The sequence below is a fragment of the Pleurodeles waltl genome, chromosome 1_2, assembly GCF_031143425.1.
Source record: "Pleurodeles waltl isolate 20211129_DDA chromosome 1_2, aPleWal1.hap1.20221129, whole genome shotgun sequence".
Lineage (NCBI taxonomy): Eukaryota > Metazoa > Chordata > Amphibia > Caudata > Salamandridae > Pleurodeles > Pleurodeles waltl.
Window position 1 is genome coordinate 749,982,289 of NC_090437.1, and position 27,088 is coordinate 750,009,376.

The window sequence follows — 27,088 nt, forward strand, 5'->3', positions numbered from 1 at the left end:
ATTGATTCCGTCAAAAAATCTGGTTTGCCTTTTTCAGAACTGGAATCTGGTAAAACACCTCCCCTCTTCTCTGCGGCTTTTTTCCTTGTGTGTAGCAGCGTCGGAGTCGCTGCTAAAGTCCTTGGAAAGATATTAAAGCAGAGCTGGCCGACGTCACCGTGTGGACGTGCTCAAATGCTGGTTGACTGTGCAGACCGTGATGCTTTGGTTCGATGGTCGAGTCCCATGCACTGTATGTTTTTGGCCATTTCAGACACCGTATGTTGTGCTGGGCTTCAGCCTCTTCCCTGTCCAGCTTGTTTTCACCTTTCGTTGTAAATCCATTTTTGAGGATATCCGCTCCAACTCTTACAACATGTTCGGTAGGCACAGATAACTCTTCGTTCAATGTCTTGACCTCATTCCGTGGCCGCGCCCTTTTGTTTTCGATGGGTGTCTGTCATTAAAGTATGGTGTGTTGATTAAAGACATAGCGGGGCAAGTCGACTTTCCAGCCTAGAACCATTACTAGCCAGTTACTTTTCCCAATGAATACCGTGTAGCTGTTTTCTAGAGCGGCCTGGTGAAATCACGAGTGAAATGGGTGCGGGTTACACATTACGGGGGCGGCGGGGAGGAGAGACCTCATTAAGAGCCAGCGAGGGAGGGGAAATTTAATTAATTACTGGGAGCAGCGTGAACCCTGCGTGGGTCGCTCCCTTTGGGGAGAGAGCGTGGAGAACTGAGGCCTTCAAACAGGATTACAAACAGCAAGAGATCCGCCTCCGAGGCCCCCCGTTTTTCATTGTTTCGGTGATTGCTTTGAGGAGTCACTTCCAACTCCCAGGTGTCTCGGTGGGCTGGAAATCCTCGCTTTGACGTCGTCGTTTCGCATCCTCGTGCCTTCTATGCAGTCTCATCAGTAGAGAGGGGCGCCTCGGCGGTGTCTGAGGGGTTGATACTGGTTCTGCATCTGTGCGGTTTGCCTTTGCTGTGGCCTTTAAAGAGAGTAGGGTATATCTAATTTGCAACCTCACTTTCTTCCTCTGTCAAGATACATAAACTTTTTATGTTTTGGGGGAGAAATTAGAGGTTGTTTTAGAGTTGGAGTAGCCACTTAAGGCTCGAGCCAAATGCCGGGCTTTGGCTGAGGTCGAGGTCCTCTTGGAACCTGGAGCCAAAAACGAGGTTTGATGTGGATTTTTCCTGCCACCCTGCCTTAACCTTGTGCAAAAAGCTAAAAACAATACATTACCATTTGAGGTAAAAAACAGGAGAGACAAATAGATACCCATTTAAAGACTCATTTGTTCAGAGTGAAACAAGAAATTCTTATCCCGGCTTCCCCGGTTAACCGACTATGTGATCTTAGGCTAATATTTTGTTTCGCCAATACATTTTTTCATTACCCATTATTGATTCTTTAATGTGACTTAATAGAGTCAAAACTGTAGACAGTTTAGAAAATGTGCTTTTGTCTAAATGTGAAGAGACTGCATCATATTTTTGCGTGATTTTGTTGAATGATCTACATGGCAACTTTTCCAGTGCTCGGCTCGTGCATGGGCTCTTCGAGCCGAGCCAAGCCATTCGCTCAGTTCTGGCTCAGCTTAGTTTGTTGGCTCGACCACCTCCTTTTTGTTGTCTTCATTAGGCCCCTTAGCTTGTTTTTGGTCCACCTGGCATGGGTTGCGAAGGGCAGCGGGGTTTGAGGACTGAGAGTACCCTTAGAAGCCCAGAAGCCATGTACCTGGATGGCAGTGGAAAGGTGATTGAGGGGTAACTCTCAACTTGGAGGACCGTGGCACATCCAACCACATGACCCACCTCTCAGCCTCAGTATTGTGGTAAAGGTCTTAACTACGGATTCAGCCGCAGTAACGCCTAGACAGAAGAAGATGAGTTCCAAGGGCCCGCAGCATCCGTAATTGACTTAGCAAAGTTACTACATTGCATTGATATGACTTAATTCCAGCGTTGCCTGGCTGTTAATTGCTTGCAGGGGCTTCGTCGGTATTAACAATGCAATTCCAATAGGCGGCCCCTTCGAGGTGCCAGAATGATATTCCATTTGATTAATTCCCTGGGATAAAGTATGGCGAGGAAGCCGCTGCTCCTCGTGTTTCATTTCCGCCTGCAGAGGTGCTGTGCGTGTGTGCGTGGTGAGGTGACGGCACGCTCATCGGCTGTAGGATGCTTCTCAGTATATAGTAAAGCTGCCATGAACTCCTACGCTGTGTGTAAATGGCCTTTTATTTAAAGTAAGATTCTGCATTCGATTCTCGGCTGCTCGTGTGTGTGCAACTTATTTTTTCTTCTAGACTAACGATTGTGGTGTCTAGTATAACGGTACCACTTCCAGAAAACTCCCATGCTGCCCTCTGTTTTATATAAGCTGGTTAGTCACCTTGACGCTATTATTCTTTTGGATTAGTTAGCACCTTGAGGTGATTTAAATCTCTGTGTACAGTATATTCACGCTCGTGCATGCAGTCATATATTCAGACATTTAGGGCCGGATTCACAGAGATGCCGCCAGGTCTTAATCTCGTAGTATTCCAGATTTACTAATTTCAAGAGTAAGCTGGGACCCCTGATTTACTTCTGGAATTCCGGCTATGAGTGCTAAAAAGCTAAGTCACGCATATTCGAAGAAACATTTAAACCGGGACTTTAAAGCCCATCGCTCTGTCATTTTTTTGCGAACGTTACCTGCTTTATTTTCATCTGTAATATGTATCTCGAACATAGGCTAAAATATAAAGTGCTAAACTGGAAGTGGCTCGGTGAGTAGCTGTGCGGGGTATTTGCCTCGAGGTTGACTAGATAGTTGCTGCACCGTGGCGCCTCTCCCGCCCGAAATGCAGCATCGCGTGACTGGATGACAGGCGCCTCGAAGAATGCAGGCCCCATGCCCTGTCTCAGCCACCCTCTGGAGGGCTCTGTCGGCTACTTTTGATGTATGGCGGCATGTGTCCGTGGCTCGCACTGTGCCGCCATTGTCTGCCAGGGACCTGCCACCGCGCGCGGCCATCCGCTGGCGTCACTTCCCGGGAGCGTGAGATGAAGCAACGTGGCCCATCGCTGACCATGTCGGCACTGCAGCTCCTAAAAGACGTCCGATGGTGAGGCCGGGCTGTCAGTCTGTCCCGGGCGTGATGGAGCAGGTGGGCCAATGATGCTGAATCACTGCGCGAGGGCACATGCTTTTGCTGAAATGCAATCCTTGTAAACAGAAGCAGGGCCTAATGTCAACAGGAGCGTCCGCCACCTAAATATAGATGCATGTTTTCCCCCTTTGGTCATTGAAGTAAAGAGTCTTATTAAGCAGCGCTGCGTGTTATGGAAATGCCGCCAGGAAAAATGCTCCTGTGGGCACGGTTGGCTGTGTACCTTCCTTTGGGCACAGTTGGCTGTGTACCTTCCTGTGGGCACAGTTGGCTGTGTACCTTCCTTTGGGCACAGTTGGCTGTGTACCTTCCTGTGGGCACAGTTGGCTGTGTACCTTCCTTTGGGCACAGTTGGCTGTGTACCTTCCTGTGGGCACAGTTGGCTGTGTACCTTCCTGTGGGCACAGTTGGCTGTGTACCTTCCTGTGGGCACAGTTGGCTGTGTATCTTCCTGTGGGCACAGTTGGCTGTGTATCTTTTTTTTTTTTCTTCTTAAGAGGTGTTATGGATTCTGCCTTCTGTTTTACTCGTTGAAGGAGTTGCATTGATCTTACCAGAGAAGTACTATACAAGGTGTATTTAGAGCTCTAACTCTCTAGTCACTAAATCATGTGTAATTCTGACCTCATTACGAGTTCCTACGTGGCGTCAGACAAAGAAACCTCCTGTGGAAATATCTTTTGTGCACTATATTGCGCTATTTTTTCCACCATGGATTAAGGAATGACGCTTTAACGCACAACTGTGGTCATTGCGACTGTGCTTTGTTGTGGTATCTCACTTATGCCACTGCTTTTCTGTGTGTACCTGTAGGATACTCTGCGTGGGAAAAAAAACAGCAATTTACGGAACACCTGTGATTATAGAACTGGGCCCATAACCAGAATCTGGTTCTTTACATGCCCCTCAAAATATAGTTGATACTCTCTAATTTGTTTGCTTACAAAGCCTTCTACTGTGTACTCCATGTTCAGCATATACTTTTCTACCCCAGAGAACATGCACTGCTTGTTATGTTACGTTCATTTGTATAGCACTCTAATTGCCCATGAGGGTATCCAGGCACTTTGCAGGTGGAAAGGTGTCTGACTCTGTGGCAGGATCATTCGAAAGGTCAGGTCTCTAGCTTCTTGCGAAACTCAAGAAGTGAAAAGGAGGCTCTGATGTGTTGTGGGCGGTAGTTATACACTTTGGGGGAGATGTTAGCGAAGGCACAGCCTCTGGCTTTGATTTTGTGAAAGCGGGGTTCGTATGCAAGTGAAAGTCTGGTTGAGCGTGGGAGGTAGGTGGAAGTGTATGCTTCTGGTGAAGTAGCAAAGGCCATTGTTGTGTAGGGGGTTTGTGTGTGTGTGTGTGGCGTAGGGTGATGTTGGTGCAGCAAAGTAGGTTGAGGCTGAGCCTTGCTGCTGCGTTCTGGATGTTTTTAGTGACTCCTGTATAGAGTGTGATTTCATAGTCAAGTCTGCTGGTAATATGCTTGCATTCTACAGGAACCATGAATGCAAACCAGTTAAGCTTAAGTTTAAAGCATAGCTGAGGTGTGGTGGTGATTCGATCGAAGTGGGGATGTGGAGTGTGACTGAGGGAGTTAATATGTGGTTTAGGTAGGTGGGCGGATGGACCGTGTGGCTCTCAGTGGATTACAAAGCTGTGTAGCCCATTGTATGGACACTAGGTGCAGGAGAATACTTAGTCTGCACTCAGTCCTCACCTAGCTACCTTTAAATTTGTCTGCAGGGATCATAAGCTGAAGAGAGAGTTGGCAGAAGTTAGAGCTGGGAGGTGTTCTGTACACTTTATTTTAATTCCCTATTTGTTGTGACTCCTTGGCAATTTAGGCCTTGTGCGTTGATTGTTAATTGATGTTGAACATCTTTTGGGTTTGGGATTGTCATTTTGAAATGGTGATCTGACTCTCAATACAATAAACATGATTGATCAAGAAGGAGCGTTTCTGATCTTTAAACAAACAATGAACATCCCATGGCCTGATAGTTGGGTTACTCAACCATTCTAGATTTTTTGGATATCCAAATGATAAGCACTCACATCAAGTGAATCCAATCTGGCATAATTCCAGCTTTTTTTGAACACCTCAGGTTAATCCTTCAACCTACTGAAAACTTGGCAGGTTGCTATTGTACACAATTGCGTAAGTAACTAAAGAGTTTTCTGTTAACTCCTGCTTGAAAGATTATTCTTCCACTGACTTTGTGGGGGGGGGGGGGGGGTAATTAATCTCTTTATTTTATAGTTCTGCCTTGTGTGGTATGATTTGGTCCCGCAAAACACTCTGTTTAGAATATGAAATGCCATGTGTGTTGGCTATTTTTATGCTTTTATATCCATTTCTGTGTGAATGCATTAACACACCGTAATTTTTGTTGTGAGCTCATTTTCTTATAGTAATCTTCTGTTATAGGTTGAAATCTCTGCCCATAACCCCAGGCGAGGATGTCCATGACATTGTGCAAAAATGCTATTTGCAGGGGTACATTTCCAATCTTCATTGAGAGATTGTGTATTGGTCGAATGCTAGCTGCACTAGTGGCAGAATTCCTGCACTTGCATTTTCAGGGTCACAAAAGAGTTTCTGTGGCTGTTACTAGCTGAATGTACCTGCAAAGTAGGTAAAAACTTTACAACTTTTATTTTTTAGGTATCTCTCATACTCCAAAAGGTAGTTTCCTGTCGTAGAGAGTTGTAAATTGACTCTGGTCAAGGGAGGGTATACATTCCGATTGGGAGGACACCACCCCTATTCAGGGAAATCTCCGGCATTTGCATTTTTATATGATTCTTTATGAATATCATGAAGTTGGAAATGTACTTCAAACAGAAATAGTCATTTGGAAGCACATTGTTAACTAATGTAGGGATTTATCAGTCAACCCACGGCTACTTGGAGAGTGAAATAAGTGCTTGTTATTTATTTAAATTAACGTACCATACAGTAAATAATGGAGTATGTATGAAAGTAGGGGAACATATATTGTTGGGATTGTTCCCCAAAATTTTCACTCAGGAGAAAGAGATCTTTTCCTAGCTTAAATGTTGATTAGAACAAGGCGAAAAGCTTGTTTTAACTGAAGTCGGTATCACTTCGGAAACAGCAACAGCTATCTCTCAAAGATGCTCTTCGTCCTCTGGGATACTTTTACCTGGAATGTAGTTGACCTACCTGAACGTTAATTGTCTTCAAGTGTGCCTATCACAAAACTATTTTTGACTGTGTGAAAAGATAAAGCTTCAATTTCAGACATAGCAAGCCTTTTGCTTTGTCTTGCGTTTGTTTTCCATGGGTTTATTGGTATCACATTTTCATTTGCATAGAAGTGTGTAAGAAGGGTGGATTGTTATATTAGCAACCCACGAGTCTTAATTCCTCTTCAGGCACGTGGTCTGCATCATACTGCGGAGCCCTGGTAAGCACGAAATCCTTCAGTCATTGTTTAATTTTTACATCGATATAATTTTTGGTTTATAAATCTCTGCATACATTTTATGACTTCCACTAGAAACTACAACAGCTTCAAGCATGGATGATGCCAGTTGTTTTATCCTTTACATATGAAAACAGATTTTTAGTTATCTTCAGTAACACGAGCCTGGGTACAGCATGGCTTGCAGAAGTGCAGTTTCCCTGACAGGAAAAGCAGGTAATCTGGGCATGTGGCAGTGCAAAGGTGTTACAACCTGGGTAGGAGCAGGGCATGCTGATACGTACAGGTGGTACTACATATACAGCAGCAGTGCCACAGACAGCAATGGCACAGGTAACAGTGGTGCTTGTGCAGACACCATTAGGTATGTACCGCAACTGGGAACGTGTCTTTGATTTCATTTATTTGCTGCTGCAGAAAAGTAATATATTGCAGAAGGAGATTAATTCAACCTGTTCTGGATTACATTGTTTTACTTTGCAATAGATTACAGAGAGAGACTGGTCTAACTACATTTCCACTTCATCCTGCATTAGTAAAATGACTTTGCTCATGTTGCCCTGCTGTAGAATGCAGAAGACGGGTTACTTTATCTTCCATTAGATGACAGAGCTAGAATATTCTGATTGGTTTCCCTTGCACCAGGTACCTTTGCTCTGACAGTGGTACACTGCTTCCAATAACTGACCACCTCTCCCTTTCTCTTCCATTAAACAGTTGCAATGCAGAGCACAGGCAGCTGAAGCCCATCTCCCCTCATTCACACTGGCACGGACACCTTTCCTCACAGACTAGAGGACAACAGTACTGCAAGCTTCTCCCGAATGACTCCGAGACAGCAGTAGTGCCGCTTTCCACCCACAGGAAGCGCAGGTTCCGCATAGGTGGCAGCTGGGCAGGCATTCCACCACTCACATGAACGCCACTGAGGACAACTCCAGAAAGCACACGCCTTTTTTCTGGTTCTTCATATGTAGCAGGCTGTGATGCAGAAAATGGGGAATACCTTTCCACAGCTTGGAGCCCGAGAGCATTAAATTTTTCTTGTAATTGATTTGCTGTTGTCACTATTTGAAGGAGGCCATTTAATGGGGAGGGGTAAGCAAGTCAATCGCAGGAACGCAACATCCCTGTGCATTTAAGAGGATCGGTGTGCCATGTTTGTGTCCGTAGATAATGAGGCGGAATGCAGTGGTGAAATGTGCAGTGGGGTGTGCACACTTTCAAGCCTCGCTCCTGTTGGACTGGCAAAGTAATTTTACACTTGTGCTAACCCACAGCTAGGTCAACACGAAAAAGGATGCGATTAAAATGTCATTGGAGTGGCAGGCGGTGTGCTTTACAAATAAATGGAACAATAAGACTTGCGTATAAACTACCGGATTAAAAAAAAAAGTTTGTCTGGAGCCACAGGAAGAAACTCTGGGGAGGGGTGCAGTTTAAGGGGGGGAGGTGAGAGGGCGTTGAGAATGATACTTGCCTATTTGTGGAAGCATTCTGTTGGAGCGCATAGGTATCATGTGCGTCATAGGAAGTGTAACAGAGAGTAGTGGGCTGTTTGCAAAATGTGGTGGTGGGGGGTGGGTTGCTTGAGATTACTGTTGCATATTGGGCGCTGCCAAAGAGGCCACCTCATAAAAACACAAAAACCTTGAGCCAAGCAGTGCCCCGGTGCCTCTGCAGTGGGGCCCACATTGCATAATGTAACAGCCATATTTGTAGAGCATGTTTAGACCCTTACATCAGTGGTTCCCTACCTGTGGTCCGGGGAACCCTGAGGGTCCATGAAGCCTCCTCAGGGGCTCTGTGACTGCTTAGAAAATTAAATAATATTAACAGATTAGGTCCCTAGCTTTCAGTAATGATTTCGTGGAGGGTCCCCGGATTCCAGTAATGATTAAGTGGGGGTTCCGGTAATAATAAAGTGGGGGTCCACAGAAGTCAAAAGGTTGAGAACTATTGCCTTACATGGTCTGTTGGCACTGGTAATGAATGTTATTTCTAGGGGTGGGTGTAATTTGTGTAATTCTGTGTAACGTAATCATAGAATTACTTAAGAATTCTGCTAGATTACGCTTTATTTACACGAGACAAGTAATTATGCGCCCAGCGCTACTTCATAGAGCAAAAATGCTTCTTTGCTTCCAAAATGGATGAGGATGCATTTTTCACCAAGAAATAGCGTTAAATGCAACAGAACTTGAATAGCCAACGCAAGCAGCCACTCGTGCTGGCTAAGTGGACTTTTGAAGTAGGATTTTTTTCCCCAGCTTACTGGCACATTTTGCACTAGGAAACTGCTCTAAGTACATATAGTGAGCCCTAGTGCCCACTCACGCTTGCTAAATGTGCTCAAGCAGTTACTCTTAATTACAAGAGCAGGAGTAATTGCGCAGTTATCATCAATTATGCATCAAAGAGTAATTCTGGGTAACTGAAATTACTCTGATTACTCCAGGCCTCTTTATTACCCAAATCACAGGTATTCATTTTATTGACCTCTGAAGGGTGAACGGCTTAGGGCACTGTCAGGAATCGAACTTTGACCCTGCGGTCAAACAGTTCTTGAAGTGGATGGGTTAATACACTGAACCACTCGACCCAATAGCTATTGCACCCCAGGCTACTCTAAAAACTGCAATGAGGGACGCGCACTTGTCGTGGACATTATTTGCAGAAAATATTCCTCCAACCAAGCTCACTACACTAGAGGTGTCATTAGTGCTTCCTGCGAGAATCATTGATCCTTAACAGTGTTGTGTAGGGGGAGCCCCTGCACCTCCGTTCGCCTATCAGCGCCAGAGGAACAAGCCCCAACTGCGCAGCTTCCGATCACACGTGCTTGAGATCCTCAGGTGGGGGAGGGAATGTCACATCACTCGATGCTCTGTTGATGCGTCTGTCTGTCATGTGTTTCCTGGACCGCTGGCTCCAGTAGCACAGTTAAAGGGACGGATGGATGGGGGAGGGGCGCGAGAAGGGAGGTTGCCATGCTGACCTAGATGCAAGTAACCCAGTGCAAAGGGCATGGCACGGTGACTGCAACATCAGAGAAAAACATGAAGATAACGAAGGCGATTCCACGCATGTTCTTAGATAAATGTAAATCGGTTTTAGGCTGCGATCTGGAATTGGCACTTAGAAGCTGATTTCGATAGTTACGCGCCTTCCAGTGGATGGGGGGCTCCTGGTATCCAGATCCTCCGTGGAATTCACAGTGAACGCATGTCAGAACTCAAGTCAGTGCCCCTTCAAATGCAGCTTTGTTAGCGACGACACCCCTCAAAGATGTTCAGCCATTAGACACGCATGTTTAACATTTGTATCTAATTGTTTTACCAAGGGTAGATTCTGTTAGCGATCTGGCGATATACACTTCAGGAACAGCCTTAAAAAGGTCATAAACTCCAACATGTTGCATTGGGGTCCAACCTTCCTAAGAGAACTCTAAATTCCGCTCCGCAGAAGTACAGATTTAGGTAAAACTAAAGATCCCTAAAGGTATGGAAGGCAATATTGAAAAGCATCTTGGCAAATAAATAGCAAGTTGAGGCTGCCCACCTCTCTTCTGTCCTGACACCGAAGCAAACCCTGACTTTTGTCCACTTAGTACTAAATTGACATATGAAGTATCTTCATTAAGTCTGGAAATTTTCATATGAATGTTAGAGTTCAGGGTAGTAGAGCGGTACACTGCGGTCTGCATAGACAACAAAGAACAACCATTCTCAGTTCTTAGTCTGCTCACACGTACAAAGGGCAAGAAAGGCTCATCGGACACATCTTTGACCAAGGAAGTGCAAAAAGAGGGCTTACACTGATGTCATAGCCGCAGAGATTCTAGAAGGGTAAATGGAGAAAAGTAACACTTTGTTGGAAGGGTTCAGGATATAATACCAGTTGGCCATCAATCCCATCTCAGGCTCATACTTGGGATGAAAACTAGGGGTGGGCGGTGAATTCTGCTCTGCTGACGGAGTTCACTGAGTTTTGGAACTTTGAGCCTCAAGCAGTAGTGCGGAGTTAAGCAAATAAAACTCTGCCAGCTGGTGGTGGAGCGGCATTCACGGAGGCGTCGCTCACCCACCCCTAAAACGAGTTGCTGTTATTTCCTTCTGCCTGAAACCTTCCACCATCCAGCATAAAATTTTCCTTCCAATTCGCTCATGAATGTTGGACTGTACGCAATATTAATATCAAGACTAGGTGTGTGTTTGCATAACAGTATTGGATTCTACTTGTGTTTCACTGACTGAGGAACCTGAAAAAGTGACTACTGACACTCAGAAACTAGTTTCACATTCAACGTCCCGCCACTTAATCTCAGTGTTTGACTGGCAGGAGTGTGACATCATATTTGACATCACTTCCTGTCACCATGGATGATGATACGATACTGCAATCAACCCCTTCACCTCCTCGGGGATTCCAGACAGGTCTCTGACAGAACAGAATGGGGCAGCAGGTGCAGGGTGCGCGTGCTCATCATGGGGACGAGCATGCACCAGGCTGCGCCTCCCTAAGCTGTGAGCTCTCCCTCTCCTCTGAGTGACTCTGGTAGCACCTCTTCAAGTTTCATGCTATAAAAAACACTGCAGGAAAAAGAAAACGAACGTAAGCCTGTGCAACAAGGGCTAATGAAAATGTCTGAATAGGAACTTAATTAAGAACCAGTTCAAAGGAAGAATACACACTGTCAGTGTTTAAATATACCCAAAGTACAAATTGGAGACAAGATTATCTCAGAACATGATTTTGGCTTTTGTCATGAAAAACTGTTAACCCGATATTTTACACAGGAAGGCATACATTAAATATTTAAGGACAATACATTTAAAAAACTAACTGATTAATAACATGCCCCATAACAGTTATTTTCAAGCATGTCCCTTTACCTGAGATCCTACCAGGTAGCAATAACTTCCCCTTCAGCAAGAGAGTCGCCGAGCCGAAGTTCGCCTAATTTCCAACATTTAACTATATGTTTTGTGTTCAAAGTTGGCAGGTCTATTTTGGATGCAAAAAGTGGTACATAACGTCCAGAAAATGGAAAGCCCACACAAGAACGTCAGCAGGCTATAAAAGAATCAAACGTGAAAAGTGAAAATGGGCAGTAACTAGGACCAGACGGCATTCTGCCGTACGCGGAACTCCGTGGAATTTCACAGAATTTTTTGATACCTCCACAGAATTCCGTGGAGTAGAACTCCGCGAGCGCCGCCCACCCTTAATGAAAACTGGACTGATAGCATGACTGTTCTTCGCACTGTGTCCCATAACCCAGTTCTGTTTGAGCTGTACTTTAGTGTGGAATGTGGAGGGTTTTTTGGTGACAGGAGTACATTGTTTTATTTTGTTATTAAGATATTTTGTGCCTTTCCTATGGAATGCCCGTGTGGAACTGAGAGGACTTTACATAACTTGCCACTAATGGGGATTCATCAGTGTCGCCAGAGAGATGAGTCCTGGCACTACTTTTCTTGTTACTGTACCATTTTGGCTGCTGCAGTTTTGACGAATTCGAAATGAAATATTTCATGTTTTAGTGAAAGTAAAGGGAGTTGGTGTTGTCGAAAGAGAAGATTGTTGTTCCCACTCCTACTGGTCATCTCTTTAGCACATAGTGCAGTGAGGTGAGATGTGGCGAACACAGAAGTGGTTTGATGTGCTGGTCGTTGATGCTGCGTCTCTACTAGGTTTTGTACCTTGGTGCTAATGGTGGTTGACAAGGAGCATGAGTGGAGTTTATTGAGTTGGGTAGTTGGTGGCGGGGAATTGAGTTCAGGAATCACTGTGTTGTGGGCATGTGGATACAGAATGGCTTATCTATATGTGTAAAATGTTGAAGGATATGCAAACTAGAACCAGTAACTCCCAAGTAGCCTTTCACTCAAGCAGCAGAATGATTGGAACAATCTGGAGTAAGATCAGCAAAGTTATTCCTCTGACAAGGGCACTGGGACTGGAATGCTATTACCCATGCAGTGGTATTTCATTACACAGACCGAGTGAAATAGCATTTCTCACACTGGATCAGCTCATTTGTGTGTCCTAGCCAAGTTGTGTGCGCTAGGAGAGATGCACCAATAGACACACAGCTTGCACAGATTTACTGCAGCAGGGCGATGTTGACAAGTGGTGCCTGCCTTTTTACAGAGCCATTAGTCCTTTCAGATACCTAACTCACTTGAATCTAAATAAGTATTTACTCTTTTTTACGCTTGTTAATTTGCAGGAAGCAATATATTTAACCAGCCACGTTTGGATATCTGGCAGTCAGTTTCTAGGGCCTGAAGTTTGCTTTGCTTATATAATTATTTTCTGGTACACACTTGAAGCCAAACTGCTTCATAAATGTCATCCAGTCAAAGCATCTCCCATTTCAAGCACTTTCATAAAAAGTTTACTATTAGTTACCCAACAAGAAGCAGTCACTTCTCCCTCCTAATCAAGAAATGGGTGTATGGAAAAGATAGAGCTGCGTCTGTAGTCAATGTTGGTAGCCTCCTGTCCAAAGCTAGAGAAATGGTACTTCACACCATTAGAAATGCAAATATGTTGTTTAATGTATTGAGCTCAGTTAGTCAACAAACCTGACTTCAGATCAGCAGTGGTGGCTAATGACATTTGAAAGTGGTGGGACAAATCAGCTGCTACAGGTCTCGGGGCTCACGTGTAATGGCAGGAACAACTGTATAACCCTGTACCCCCCATTAAATTAGTTTCACTGTCAGTTTGAAAAATGTACTTTCTTTAAATAAATTTTAAAAACTGACACGTCCACCTGATGGCAAAAGTACTTACCAATGTTGATTTCAAATGTGTGGGGAAAGACCCCAGTGGGTTTAAGCCTATTAGTGGCTTTTGGGGGGCCCAAGGTATGTGTGAGAACGTTTGCCAGATGTCCATTCCCCCCCCCCCCTCCGTATCATAATCTCAGACATGCATTAAGTATCTCGTCATCCCGGAGACGTTCCCTGCAGAACCACCATCCGCTTAATGTCTTCGGAGAAGGCACTGTTGACTTCCCAGAATCCACGGAGGGAGGTGACTAAGAAATTAGTGAAGAGAGTGAAAAGCCAACAAACCTAACCAATCCTGGGACTGCTCTCATGCTGTTTTCAGCATGAGAGTAGCACCATGATTGGTTGTAGCAGACTGGCAGCGCTCCTTTGGTACTAGAAGCCGGTGTATGCAGTCCGCCTGGCTGTTATACAGCTCAGATTGCTGCGGTCTGAAGTGCGCATGCCAGGCTTGCCATCGCAAGAAAGCCAGCCAATCCGTCATTCACTCTTTACGCTTTAAGCAACTGCAACTCATTCCTGCTGCCATTTTGCAGCAGGTATTGGCCCACCCCTGCCCTTATAGTGGAAGTGCACTTCACTTTATAAAAATGGTAATGACCATTACCATTTTATTTAAATTATGTTGTTTGCTGCAGCTGCTGCACTCGCAGTGGGGGGAACACTTTTCCGCCCTTAACGAGGAACCGCCACTGCATATCAGTGATGTGTTGCCCTTCCACTTTTAGTACTCACTTTATCATGTAATTTGAATCATTCAACTTAAGCCTCCATATGAAGTTCCACTAACTGTTAATTCTGTGCAGTGTCAAAATCCACTAGGAAGAAAAAGATAACTACCTCAGATTTAATTTTCACATTTTAACCATAGTCACATATTCAGTCAAATAGTTGATACACGAGATGAGCTGTCACTCAAGCACTCATCACCAGCAGGCTGGACTACAGCAATATTCTTTATGCTGGAATCTCCAAACAACTCCTAGACAGACTCCAGACCATCCAGAACACCGCTGCAAGACTCATACGTGACCTCTCATGCCACACTCACATACCACAGCTCAGTCTGCTTCACTGGCTCACCAGGCACAAGCGCAGCCAATTCAAACGTCATGCACACATACAAAGCCCTACACAACACAAGACCAGAGTACCTGAACAGTAGCGTACGCTCTCACCACCCCACCAGACACCTATGTTCTGCCTCACTCTCACGTGCACACATTCCCCACAGAGGCAAAACTGGAGGTCGCTCATCCTCCCACATCGCAGCCACGACATGGAACGGCCTCCCTCGACACATCAGAGCCGCCGCCTCGCTTCTTGAGTTCCGCAAGAAGCTGAACACTTGGTTCTTCGTATTAAGCACCTTGGGGACGACAAACCCACATACATGCCGAAGCGCCTGGATACCCTCTCGGTGATTAGTGCGCTATACAAAGCAATATAACATAACACATAAAGTGTGCCACACTTCATTTTACACTAGACTTTGAGATTCCCTCACATGTTAAGAAAACACATTAGACCTCTTAATATGTTGGGTGCTTCCTGATCAGCTGTGGTTTCATAGAAAACCATTTCAAAAGTCAGCTTGTCTGCCCCTTAGACGCCTGACAACCCTATGAGGGCAATATCCTTTTTTACCCCAAACATGCCCAATTTTGACTGAGATTAAGAAGCACAGCGTCTTGGGGTATGCATTGTTCAACAACTGTTTCTGCATCGTGTTGGTTGAACTGCGTCTTCAGCAGTACATGCCTGTCTACTGCTCACACACTGACACGCCCCAAGCAGCCTACGGAGGTGGTGCGGATGGCAGGGTGATATGCCACACAGCTGGCATTTGCTTGCAGTAAGCACTTTACACTACAAGGCTGCGATCTGCTGCTGGTGGGTGTGCAGATGTGCATGTGAAGGGTGGGTGTGATTGAAGCAGTTCAGGTTTGATGGTGTGTTGCGGGCGATTGTGTCATGTAGTTTTCGGTCCTGGCGTGGTAGCATTATTTATGTGTGGCGACGACCACGGAAATCTAGAACTTTCGAACTCGGGCATCTTCCAATGCGAGTATAATCGACACGGGTTGGGAAGCCAGTGCCCCCCTCAAAGGATGTCTGTGCCGACTTGATGGGGATATTTGCAGTGGCTCCTGCTTCTGGAGTGCTCCGGGGGGCTTCGCAACCTCTCTTCAGCATCACCTCGCTGAACTGTCGCCTGCCGCTGTGGTCTGTCACAGCTCCTCGTCCCCACCCTGTTTCTCCAGCCGCCTTTCTTGGAGCCAGTACTGTGTGGATTCTGTCTCCCCGGTGGCCCAGCAACCCGCGAAGGCCTAGAGACGGCATAGAGTGCATTCATCCATCCATCCATAGCACAGGCAAGGCGCCGCTGTAGCTTAATTGTCCGCTTCTACCTTAAAAGAGTGAAAGAGTTAAGTGCGTGAGGGGGCGAGCCTCGTGGAGCCGGCTCCGTGGGCTGAATATGTTATAGTACCGGGAGGGAAGGGCTGCGGAAGGAGGCACCGGCGAGCATCCGTCCGGGCTGCATCTGGCTCTCCGGCCGGCCGCCGCAGCCTGCAGAGGAAGCGGCAATGCCGGTCGCCTCCTACGACGAGCACCTCTTTATATTTTCTTTTACTATGTGGGAAGGGAGGCTGCCTGTTCGTTAGCCAGGAAATGGCCTTCCTTGTGCGTTGCTATGCCAACTGCCTGCAGCCAAGGTCTTCCAAAGTAAGCACGATAATGTCATTATTTTTGGGGGGTATCGCGTCCTGGCATGATATCTAAGGGTCTGTGTGCGCGCTCATAGTAGAAGGAGCCGGCGAGGGTTATGCATGTCTGGGGTGTGAGGGGCAGGCATCATTAAATTAAACGCCCATCAGTGTCGCGCGACTGAGATTAATTGTGCAAACTGGGTTAGTCGAGTGGAGCAGGGATCGCTGGTCACCTCTCTGCCAGCATCATTAACAGCCGGGAGGAGGAGGAGGTGGTCTCTGTGCTCACGCTCTGCCCGGGGCTGGGTTTCCGATTTTTGGTGCTGGCTGCCGTGCGTGAGGGGACAGGAAGGGAGTGACTGCGACTGCACATTAAGCTCTGGGCATTAACAATGCTCGGCTGGAGGCTGGTGCCTGCGCCCTGACTAATCTGCTCCAGCGCGGAGGGGGACGCGGCTCGCCGTCAGCCATCTTAGCTGAGGCTCGCTCTCTCCTCCTCCTCGCCTTCCCTCCCTCGCTGTCGGCGATGCCCTCGTCCTCCCGGAGGAATGCCGGCTGCACCGGGCTCCCCCGCGCCTCCCCGCAGCCGGCGGTGCCCAGGCGAGGAGCCTGCTGAACATGGAGCCCGGAGCCCTTGTCTGGATTGCTTTTCTGCCGCGCCAGTGTGAGGCTTTAATCTCGCCACCCCAGCAGCAGCCCGCCTCACCCTCTTGCCTCTCTTTATTTACCACGATGCTTTTGACTAGAAATGGGCGAAGGGTCGCTGCATGATGTGTAAATTCAGCCCCGTGCATGCTTCTTCAGTATGAAACCCCTTGCGTTTCCTGCAAACCATGGACTTCTGGGCCAGCAGGAGAAGCACTCGGTGAGTATACACACTTGCAAACGCTGTACGTTCCAGCTCAAAGGGACCCGTGCTGCCTTTTTGGGCGACACTACTGCTGAATATGTGTAAAATGGGGAAGAGACGGCGCAGTGCTACGTTCAATGGTAGAGTGTAACGGTCTGCACGCAGAGATGGGTGTATACCAGTTCGCCGATGCATATATGTGCATAAATTACAAGTACGGTCATGCTAGAGGCTCAGTTATTATGTAGCATCGCACGTTTGAGCTGCGGTTGTAGCAATTATAACAAGTGGAGCTGCGATTATGAGCTATAACGGGTTTCAGATAATGATTCAATAATTATTAGCATGTTTTACATGTCTTTGTGACTGGAAGACATGAATTTGTTTTGTAGAACCACTTTCTGCGTGAATCCTATGTGGGTGTAATCAGAAGAACTATTTGCTTTTTACGGTGAGTGTGTGGGATGGCACTGCACTGTCAATGCTGGAAAGGGGAACTTTTTAATGTGCTCGATGTATGTTGATGAGAGGCATTGCTTGCATTAGTCCATATGCATTAAAAGTGGCAATGCTTACTGTGTGCGCGGGCGAGTACCGTGCCCAATGCTGTCTGTCGGTACTGGTGAGCGACACTGTGATGTTGTTTATGCATTGTTTGCATCACCCTCCTCCTGGTGATTTAGCATGGTGCTCTCTGTGTATGTTGGCGATCAGTACTGCTTATATTATGTTTTATGTGAGCTGACGAGTATTTTGTGTAAGGTGCTGTGTTTTTTTTATTAGAGGGCACTGTGTGCATGCACATATATGCACACACACACACACACACACACATGAATATTTTGGTGTGTATGTCGGTGGATAGGTAGCACTGCTTGCATTACTATCATGATGTGTATATATTTTTTCTGTTGGTAAGGGGCACAGTTTGCAGGGACCTCTTTGTATGAGGGAGTCCAGTACACTTGGCCCTCGTGTCTTCGTGTTTTGATGAGCTGCTGGCACAATTTGAATGGTTTTGTGTACCTGTCTGTGTTACCTAGGCGGCACTGTTCTGTTGCATTGTAGCTGACATTACATTTAGGCTAAGCTAGAATGTGTGCAAGAACTGCACAGGAATCTTAGTAGGACCCAGTCTTAAATAAACATAATGTTCTACGAATGCCTCCATCTGAGGTGCTTTAATGCATCCATAGTAGTTGAAGCCATACAATTATGCATCCATAGTAGTTGAAGCCATACAATTATTTAACAGCAACAAAAGCCAAAATCACAGTTATCGTATAGTCGATCCTAGGAATCCGCTACACCATTGTCATGATGTAATCCCCCGGAGAGCCGCAGACTCTGGGCAATTTGTGTTGTAAGCAGAACGGCCAGCCTCCTAGGCATAGGCCTAAAGGTGCCTGAATATATCAATCAATCAAAAAATGTATAGAGCGCGCTACTCACCCGTAAGGGTCTCAAGGTGCTGGGGGGAGGGTAAAATAGGGGAAGGGATGCCGTTTTACTGTTCAAAAAGCCATGTCTTGAGGTGTTTTCTGAAGGACAGGAGGTCCTGGGTCTTGCGAAGGTTGGTGGGGAGGGAGTTCCAGGTTTTGGGGGCAAGGTAGGAGAAGGATCTGCCTCCGGAGGTGGTGCGTTGGATGCGGGGGACTGTGGCGAGGGCGAGGTTGGCGGAGCTGGCGAGCGGGAACGTGGAAGTTCACTCTTTCGTTGAGGTAGGCTGGTCCAGTGTTGTGGAGGGATTTGTGTGGTGGTGGTATAGTGGTGGGTAAGTGTTTATACACTGGTTTGGCAAAATCCAGGCTTTGCAGGTTCTAGTCAGGATTTGAAGGCCACAGCCTTCCCGCGGAACTTTAACTCAGTAAGCAGTGGATGTTTGGCTCCATCACAAGAAATTAAATGTAAGCCATGATTCCTTATTGGGTTGTCACTTTTTTGATGTTCAATGTTTTACACTGGAATAGTGGAATAACATTGCCTTAATCAATGTTTCTTAGGATGCAGTCCTCCTTGGCCTTCTAGAGTTTTCTTATTCAAAATTTGCTCTCCATTTATAGAGTTTCCATGGAACTGGTCAGATAGTCATTTTAATCGAACCAATTCCATGCCATTTTGTAATACTGGACAGTTGCTCCCAGTTGTTTGTTATGTTGGACAATTACTCATCTTTTTTTTTTTTCAGTCTCAAGAGCCTTCGGATAGCTGTTTATATAATGCCCCTTGCGTAGCATGAGATATGCATCATCTGCAGAGGTCTTGTGTTTGAAGAATAATGTTCTTGGCATTTTGCTCTTACTTATATGCAATGTTTTTTTTTTTAAGTCTCGTCTTGCTCCAGCCCCACTATTTTGAGTTGGTGATATGTAGAAAAGTAGGTCCTGGTCTCTCTAAAAATGGAGCCATTAATTGCTTTGCCCAAGATTGCCAACATCATGTTGCATTGTGACACTGCTGAGTAGTGGCTTAAACCATCATTTGTGTTCTTGTGTTATCTTGATTTCTTTAGTGACTGTAAGGCATGATGGTGGTACTATATAAAGATCTGAAATAATCTATATCAGCATCTAGCTCAGTTTTTCAGGAATTTCATATCGAACTTAAATTAATAGCATATTTTCTCCTAGATTAACAAGCTGCCTTCCATTTTGAGTATGGTTAAAACTAAACTCTGAAGCACAGGAGGAGGAAAAACAACATGGGCAGACAAATATGATAATTTGAAGGGAAGAGTCCCAGGGCTGAACTGGCATATACGACAGACTAGCACTGCCCAAAGGGCTGGTCTCTGGGCTGTATTTTCTGGTTGGTTGTAGGTCTGTTTTTACTGTTTATTTCTTTGATATTACCCCAAACATTGCCTGCAGCAAGCAATAATGTCTCCTTTACCTTGCAACACTTACACAGCTTGTCTTTATAAGTTTACAACTGTTTGATTTGCTAACATGGAGCACTTCTTTAGCACTCTAATGTGCTAGAGGGGTCTAGTATTGTTTATATTTTCTGTCCTAGTCCAACCTTGGAGAGTACTGCCTCACTAAAACGACCATTCAATCTACTTAATGCTATAACATTTTGCTGAATCATGGTCTGCATGCCTTCTCCTACAGTCCATCTGCATATTCGGGTGTTTATTACCTGCATTCCCAACTTTATTTAAACACGGAGCCTTTGCCTGCCACACCCGCTCCTGTTTGCATGATTTGAACCATGCGTGTAAATGCAGCAGACTGGAAGACTGGTTGGAATTCCCTTCAACACAGATAAAGCAAAGGATCGGAAAACCCTTCAAATACATTTTTGAAGCATTCTTTTAAGGAATTCAACTAATGCCTGCAACATCCATATTTAGGGTAAAACCGAGAGAGATGCCATGAAAATGTGTGGGAATGAGAGTGTATGGGGTAAACTGAGGTTCCGTTTTTCATTTAGAAGGACTTTCTGGTTAAACATACACTCTAAACGTTAAAATAGCAGTTATTAGATACAAGTTTTTACCCCCCTACAGGGAACTAGTTATTTACCTGGCTAAAAAGTTGTACAAGTAGTGAATTGCCCCTTAATGTTTTTCTCTTAACACTTTCTCTCATGGAACATGTTCTTTGTTGTAAGGGTGTGGAACCCTTGCAGTTTATGTTAAGCGTGTCTAGATATTGTTGTACATTGACCATTAAATCCCAAGTGCAATAAAAATAAATGTTTGTAGACTCCGGTTACAGTACATAAGATGTGTATAGGCTGTAAATGTTATGTATTGTGGATTGCATATATTTTAGAAAGCATCAGAATTACCCCTGAGCATACAAAAAGATTCTCAGGCATGAATTTTGATGTTAGCGGAGAGTGTTCCCAAGGCTCAGTATTTGGCATTTGACGTAAGACAAGTTGGTGTGGGCTGATAGTTGCACATAGAGGATACCAAAAGCACACTGAATTCATTCAAAATGGCAACACAGCTTTAGCCAGGATGCTTTTGATGTGTTTCCTGTCCTGCACCCTTGAGCCTTAACTTTTGTTCTTGGCTTTAAGATGACTGCTTTATTTCTTCAGGTCTCTCCTGTCTTTGCTCTGATTCTTTTGTTACTGCTATTTTTGACACCTGTAATGTGTGGTTTCTCGTTTGGCTAGGGCAAGTTTGTAACAGTAGCGGCTTGTGGGGTTCACAGGGGGGAGGGCGGCCGGCGGGTGGGGAGGGGTGGAGTGACATTAAAAGCATAAAAATAAAACATTTTAAAAAACTTACCTCTGTTCTGTGCGTCGCTCCTCTCCTCCGTCGCTGCAAGTACAGGCTCCCAGCTTGCTCTCCGGCCAGTCCTGATGCTGCTCAGAGCAGCGTCAGGATTGTCTGGGAGCACCCAGCCGGGGCCGCTCCCAGGCAGTCTTGGGAGTCTGTGCAGGATCTCTCCAGCCCGGCAACTGCCCTAGTGGAGAATCCGCCACTGGTTTTGAGCCAACACTTGGATCTACTTGATGCAGTAGTCTTCTGTGGCAGCGATTTGTTGAAGATGCTCTGCAGATCTACAAAGTTATAAAGGCACAATTTAATAATTATTTTCCGTAAATGGTTAATGTTTCACTTAACTAACAATTTTAAACAGTTTTTTTCCTTAAATTCATTTCGAGTATGCACCACGTGCATCTGTGGTTGCTTAGCAACACCATGCATTTCGTAAAGTTGCAGTGACTTTGGAGTAATCCCTTTATGATGATGTGATGACAGAACTGTAAATCGCAACGTTTGCACTTAAAGGTGAAATCAATTCTTTGAGGGCAAAAAGGCATCATGAAATGTTGTTAATCAATCCAGTCACATTTCAGAAAACTAGCGTTGAAAGTGTTAGCAAGTTTTTTACTTGTCTGCTAGTATAATTACTATCCTTGATGTGGGCCAGTCATTTGGCGCAGACATCCCTCACTTGCTCAGAACTGCTCTGAATGTTTGCTTTGGTTCCTCACATTGTATAAACCATCTTTGCAGTCATAGTCTTTAAATAGTTGTCTGTTCCCTGCAAGGATTAGGCTGTAGGTTAGACGGTGGTTTCTGCAATTTTGGAAGGATGGCTGTAGTATTATCCGCTGTTGCGGTCAACAGGGAGCAAGAAAGTAAATCCCTTCGTCCCCATCACACTGTTCATCTGTTGCACCACATTCTCCTTGGAATACTCCTGCTTGGTGTGTACTTTGTGTCCTGTGAACCTGATATTGTGAGGGCATGTTCAGTTTCAGGCCTGTTCAACGTGGGCGTCTGAGCTGACTACATTGACTTTGTGGAAACAGACTTAACAGCTCACTAGTGCACGTTTCTGCAAGGCACACAGTACTGTTTTTGGTTACTGTTTTAAAACATGAGAATTTAGTATCCTTCCACAGACGTAATTATGCTTAGGGCTAGTTTTCCAGAGTAGAAATGTAATAGCAAGTAAGTTTTCGTTTTATGCAATTTGTGAAGATTAATTCGGTCTGTGTGTGAAGCCAAGGACCCGGTCCCTCTTAGAGAATCGTAATAACTAGGCATGTTACAGACGCTTAAATGAATGTGTGTGATGGGTTGGGAACTTTTGTTACAGTGATTTATGGCAAACACTATGCTGTGTGGTAAATGACAGACGGAAGCCCCCTGATTTGTTGGTCTTTTATGTCTACTTCACCGATATTATTTGTCTAACTAGTGTTGTATTCAAACCTGCATCTGGTCTCCGAGACATTGCGGTGGTGAGACACGTGCTTATGTTTTTTGGACCGTGGGCCAAGTTACAAGATGTAGTATGATACCTCGAAGCAAAATCATACTTTTCTGTTCAAGCATCTAAAGTTGGTAAAATTAGAATTTAAAAGCATGTTTTTCTTTATCATCGAGTTAGAAATCTATTTTTTAAAATCCGGTTTATTGAATTCTGAACAAAACGAAAGAGGAGATCACCAAAGTAGAGTAGCTGATACGGCGTCACTACACTGCTGTATTTAAACAATCATTTGCAATGCAATATTCCTCGCATTTGCTTAAGTTAGAACTATTCTCATTGTAAATTTATAACTGGAGTTTTCTTGCCACATAAACTAGTCTACCCTGCTGCATAATTTGGTCCTCTTTACCACATAATTCCAACTGATAGGTGCTAAAGTGGGAAAGAGAAACGTTGTCCAGAAGCTTATATATCTCAAAAATACAGTAATCGATTCTATCCATAAATGCACCGGGCGAAAAAAAATAAATAGGTACATGGTAGGGAATTCAAGAAAACATAAATTGTTTGCCTCCTTACTCTCAGAAATCATATTTTTAATTAATCATGCAATAAAGATTCATTCACTCATATTTTTTTCAAGTTTAGTTTTTTATTAAAATCAATGCCCCAGAAATGTCCGCTTTTATAGTTTATTAAATAAATCACTTTCATGGATTTTGTAAGCGGGCCCGGTCTTAAAAAACATAAAGAGCAACTTAAATGTAAGAAATTCTACTTTCTGTCAAGCTTTAACAAAAAATTCATGCATCCTACCACGTAGTGTTTGGACTGTTGAACTGTTTCATGCCATTGTGAATATAATCAGAGTTTCTATGCGGGTAGTGTGTGCATTATTTAGTAATGCCGGGTATAATTCAAATGAACCATTGGATGATTCGGGCAGATTGGGGAAGGACATGTTCATTATCTTGACGTGGATTGTGAAGGGGCTGAACTCCCCTAAAAAGCATTATTAGCTTTGGAAATACATTGGGGACCATTACTTTGACATAGCCCTTCAGGAATCACATCTCAAGTGAGGTGATGATCAGGGGCTATGACCCTGACTCTATCGGCTCATGTAAAGGTCCTTCGCTGATACTAGACACAATGGGGGGTAGCCTTCCTTACTTTTCCATTCCTTGGTCCATTTCCAACTCACGGGTAGTAAGACCGATAGGGAAAGAAGGATCTTAATGGTTAAAGGTCTACTCAGAGGTAGGATGTGTACAATAGCTACAATATATACCCCTAACTCAGGCCACTCCAAATTTCCTCTGTCATTACTGTCCACAGTAGGGGGCTTTGCTGAGGGCGACATACTCCTGCTGGGGGACTTAAACATGATCTGGGATCCTACTCTAGACACCACCTACTCCCATAGAGCACCAGCAGGTGTATTTACAAAAACAGCTCTTTACCAATTTTGTCTTTTTGATGCATGGAAAATTCTCAATCCCACCACAAAAGATTATACCTGTTTCTTCCACACATACAGGACCTACTCTAGGATAGACCATGTTTTCCTCAGCCACTATTTACGTCACACCACCGTGTTGGCGATTGTTCATCCCATTGTGCTTTGTCACCACTCCCCACTGGAGATCATATATGGCTGGCTTGCTCCACAGTTCAGGTTTTCCTAACGTGCTCATGTGTGATCGACATCTCTGTCGCAAACTTCGGAAAACGTTCAGAGAATACTTTCAGAGTAATAACCCCAAGGACACTTCCTACTCAACGACATGGAATGCATTTAAGGTGGTCATACGGGGCAAAAACATTTCAGTAATGCCTACATTACATCAACACAAAAACAAAGACAGACAGACGCTGGAACTTCTATTAGTGGGGAAGGCTTATAAGACCATGCCTTCACTTGCCCTCCAAAGAAAAGTAACATCTTTAAAAGGCAAACTCCAAACAATCTATGCTAATAGGACAGAGACTACACTCTTACGTTTAAAGAAAACTTCATATGAAAAGGGAAATAAAATGAGCCCTCTACTAGCAAGACAATTGCGACTGAAACAGGGAAAGGAATATATTGGCCAGCTATGAGTTGAGTCCAGTATGATCCACCAGTAAGAGGAAGGGAAAGTCTGAATATTTCAGGATTTCTAAAAGCGTTCCTATACCCTTGACCCCTTTAATCTTGAAGAGCAGTCCAATCACCTTGACCTCGCTGAGGTGCCACAAGTGTCCCCGGTAGTAAATGATAATTTAAAAAAAAAAAAAAAAAATCACGAGAGAAGAGGTACCGAAAACCACTGACTCCCTTAAGCTGCATAAATCCCCTGGTCCTGATGGCCTTAATGCACATTTTTATAAGACCTTGGGTTCTGACTAAATTGCTCACTTGACTGACTTTTTCAACCACATTGTTGATTCACAAGCAGTGTCCCCTACCATTGGAGAAGCCTCAATCATGGTCATCCCTAAACCTGGGAAAGCCCTCAATCACGTGCCTCTTATAGGCCCAATGCCCTTCTCAATTTAGACACAAAACTTTACACTAAAATCCTGTCCAACAGACTGGAGGATATTTTGCCCGAGCTGATTCATCCCGACCAGTCTGGATTTATCAAAGACTGCCAGACCCATGACAATTTTAGATGCGTAATCTTCTTGACAAAAAAGGTTTCTAAGAAACATATACCAGCAGTTCTGTTGGCGCTCAACGTTGAGAAAGCCTTTTACCGGGTGGAGTGGTTGATTCTGGTGGCCACACTACGTTGGTTTGGGTTTGGCGAGCAATTTATAGATATGATAATGAGCAACTATTCCTGTTCTTCGTCTCGGATATTACTCAATGGCACGGCCTCATAATTTTTTGAGCTGACAAGGGGGATGAGGCAGGGATGTCCCTTTTTGCTCTCAGTATTAAGCCCCTAGATGCTAGAATACAAGTTAACCCTGATATTCAGGGGATCCGCTTTGGTCCCGACGAGCATAACGTTTTCTTATTTGCGGATGACGTCTTCTTAGCCATCGCCTCTCCTCAAACCTCACTGCCACACCTTCAAGTAGAACTCGGGGCTTATGAGTCAGTGTCCAGCTTTCTAGTCAATCTCCAAAAATCCTATTTACTCAATCTGACGGTCCCCTTTCTGGAGATGGAGAGGATTGCCTCTACAGCTCCCTTCCAATGGGTCAAGAAAGGGATGACTTATTTAAGGATAAATATCACCCCCAAAATAACAGACTTGTACAAGGCGAATTCTCTTCCCCTAATACGACGCATGAGGTTAGATTGTAAGTGCTGGTCCCCAATATACCTCACCTGGATAGGACGCATAAACGCGATCAAAATGACAGTACTCCGATGCATACTATATTTGTTTCAGGGACTCCCAATTGATGTACACAGAGACTTTTTCACAGAAGTCTGCTCAATGATCACAGGCTTTATATGGAAGGGGCATAGGGCACGACTCCTCTCCAGAGTGCTGACCCTCCCGAATGATTCTGGAGGTTTGGCGCTACCTGACTTCCTTGTGTACTACAGAGTGACACAACTTCATGTAATGTCTGAGTGGTCCCTTATGACTTCAGACAAACTCTGGCTACAGATTCATTGGGTGGGATGGGACGCACAATACGGGATATCCTATGGAAACCCAGAAAAGATCACCCTCAGAATGCCTGTTTAAACACTCCCACAGCCACCACGCCTAAAGTTTGGGATGCGTAACAAGAACATAGGAGCTGACAACCTTCCCCTCCCCACATACACCTATCCACTATAATACAAACTTTTCCCCAGCACAACTTCTGGGACACTTTGATAAATGAAGGGAGGGAGGCCGCTTGACGATTTCAGACTTATTTCACAGAGGCCACATCCTGACATTAGAGAACTGCGGTCATGATTTTAATCTGCTCCCCTTGAAAATGTTTCGTTACACTCTGTTGAAACACTGGGTACTGGAGCCAAAGGTACGCTTGACTGCTACTAGAGAGCTGCTCCCTATGAGCTGAAACAACACAGGGTTGTATTTCTACAGCCCTACTGATGTCTGGCGGCTGCACACCCACCCATGCCATATAAACTTTGGGGAACAAAAACTAGGGATCACTATAAATGATCAGCAATGGTGTACACTTTAATGAGACATCTCTAAGTTTAAATGTTTTCTGGGTCTGAGGGAGTCACATTACAAGCTTCTCTACAATTGGTACCTTTATCCAGAGTAACTTAAAAAGATTTTCCATAATAGATCCGACACCTGCTAGAGGAGATGTGAGTTACTGGGGGGACTTTAGACCCTTATGGTGGGATTGCCCACCCATCCGCCCTTACTGGGAAGAAATACTGTCACAGCTTAAAGGGATTCTAGGCTACGTTCTTTTGGGTCTTCTGGATCCCTCTTTGGAACACCAGACAGTGGGTGACCGCTCTA

The 27,088-nt window shown here is 44.9% G+C and overlaps 1 protein-coding gene across 33 annotated transcripts in view; it reads left to right on the top strand.

Moving 5' to 3' along the window:
• RAPGEF2 (Rap guanine nucleotide exchange factor 2) overlaps positions 1–27,088 on the top strand; it is a 681,573-nt gene that overhangs the window by 435,475 nt on the left and 219,010 nt on the right. For 5 of the 33 annotated variants that reach the window (XM_069243612.1, XM_069243660.1, XM_069243668.1 and 2 more), the window contains exon 1: positions 16,140–16,971. The exons of 16 other annotated variants lie outside the window; for them this stretch is intronic. In XM_069243612.1, the coding sequence (XP_069099713.1) occupies positions 16,912–16,971 (60 nt within the window). In that variant the 5' untranslated portion in view covers positions 16,140–16,911. Of the gene's footprint in view, positions 1–15,236; positions 16,972–27,088 lie in introns of those variants that run through there. 12 more of the 33 variants (XM_069243620.1, XM_069243677.1, XM_069243635.1 and 9 more) reach the window with 6 other exon arrangements.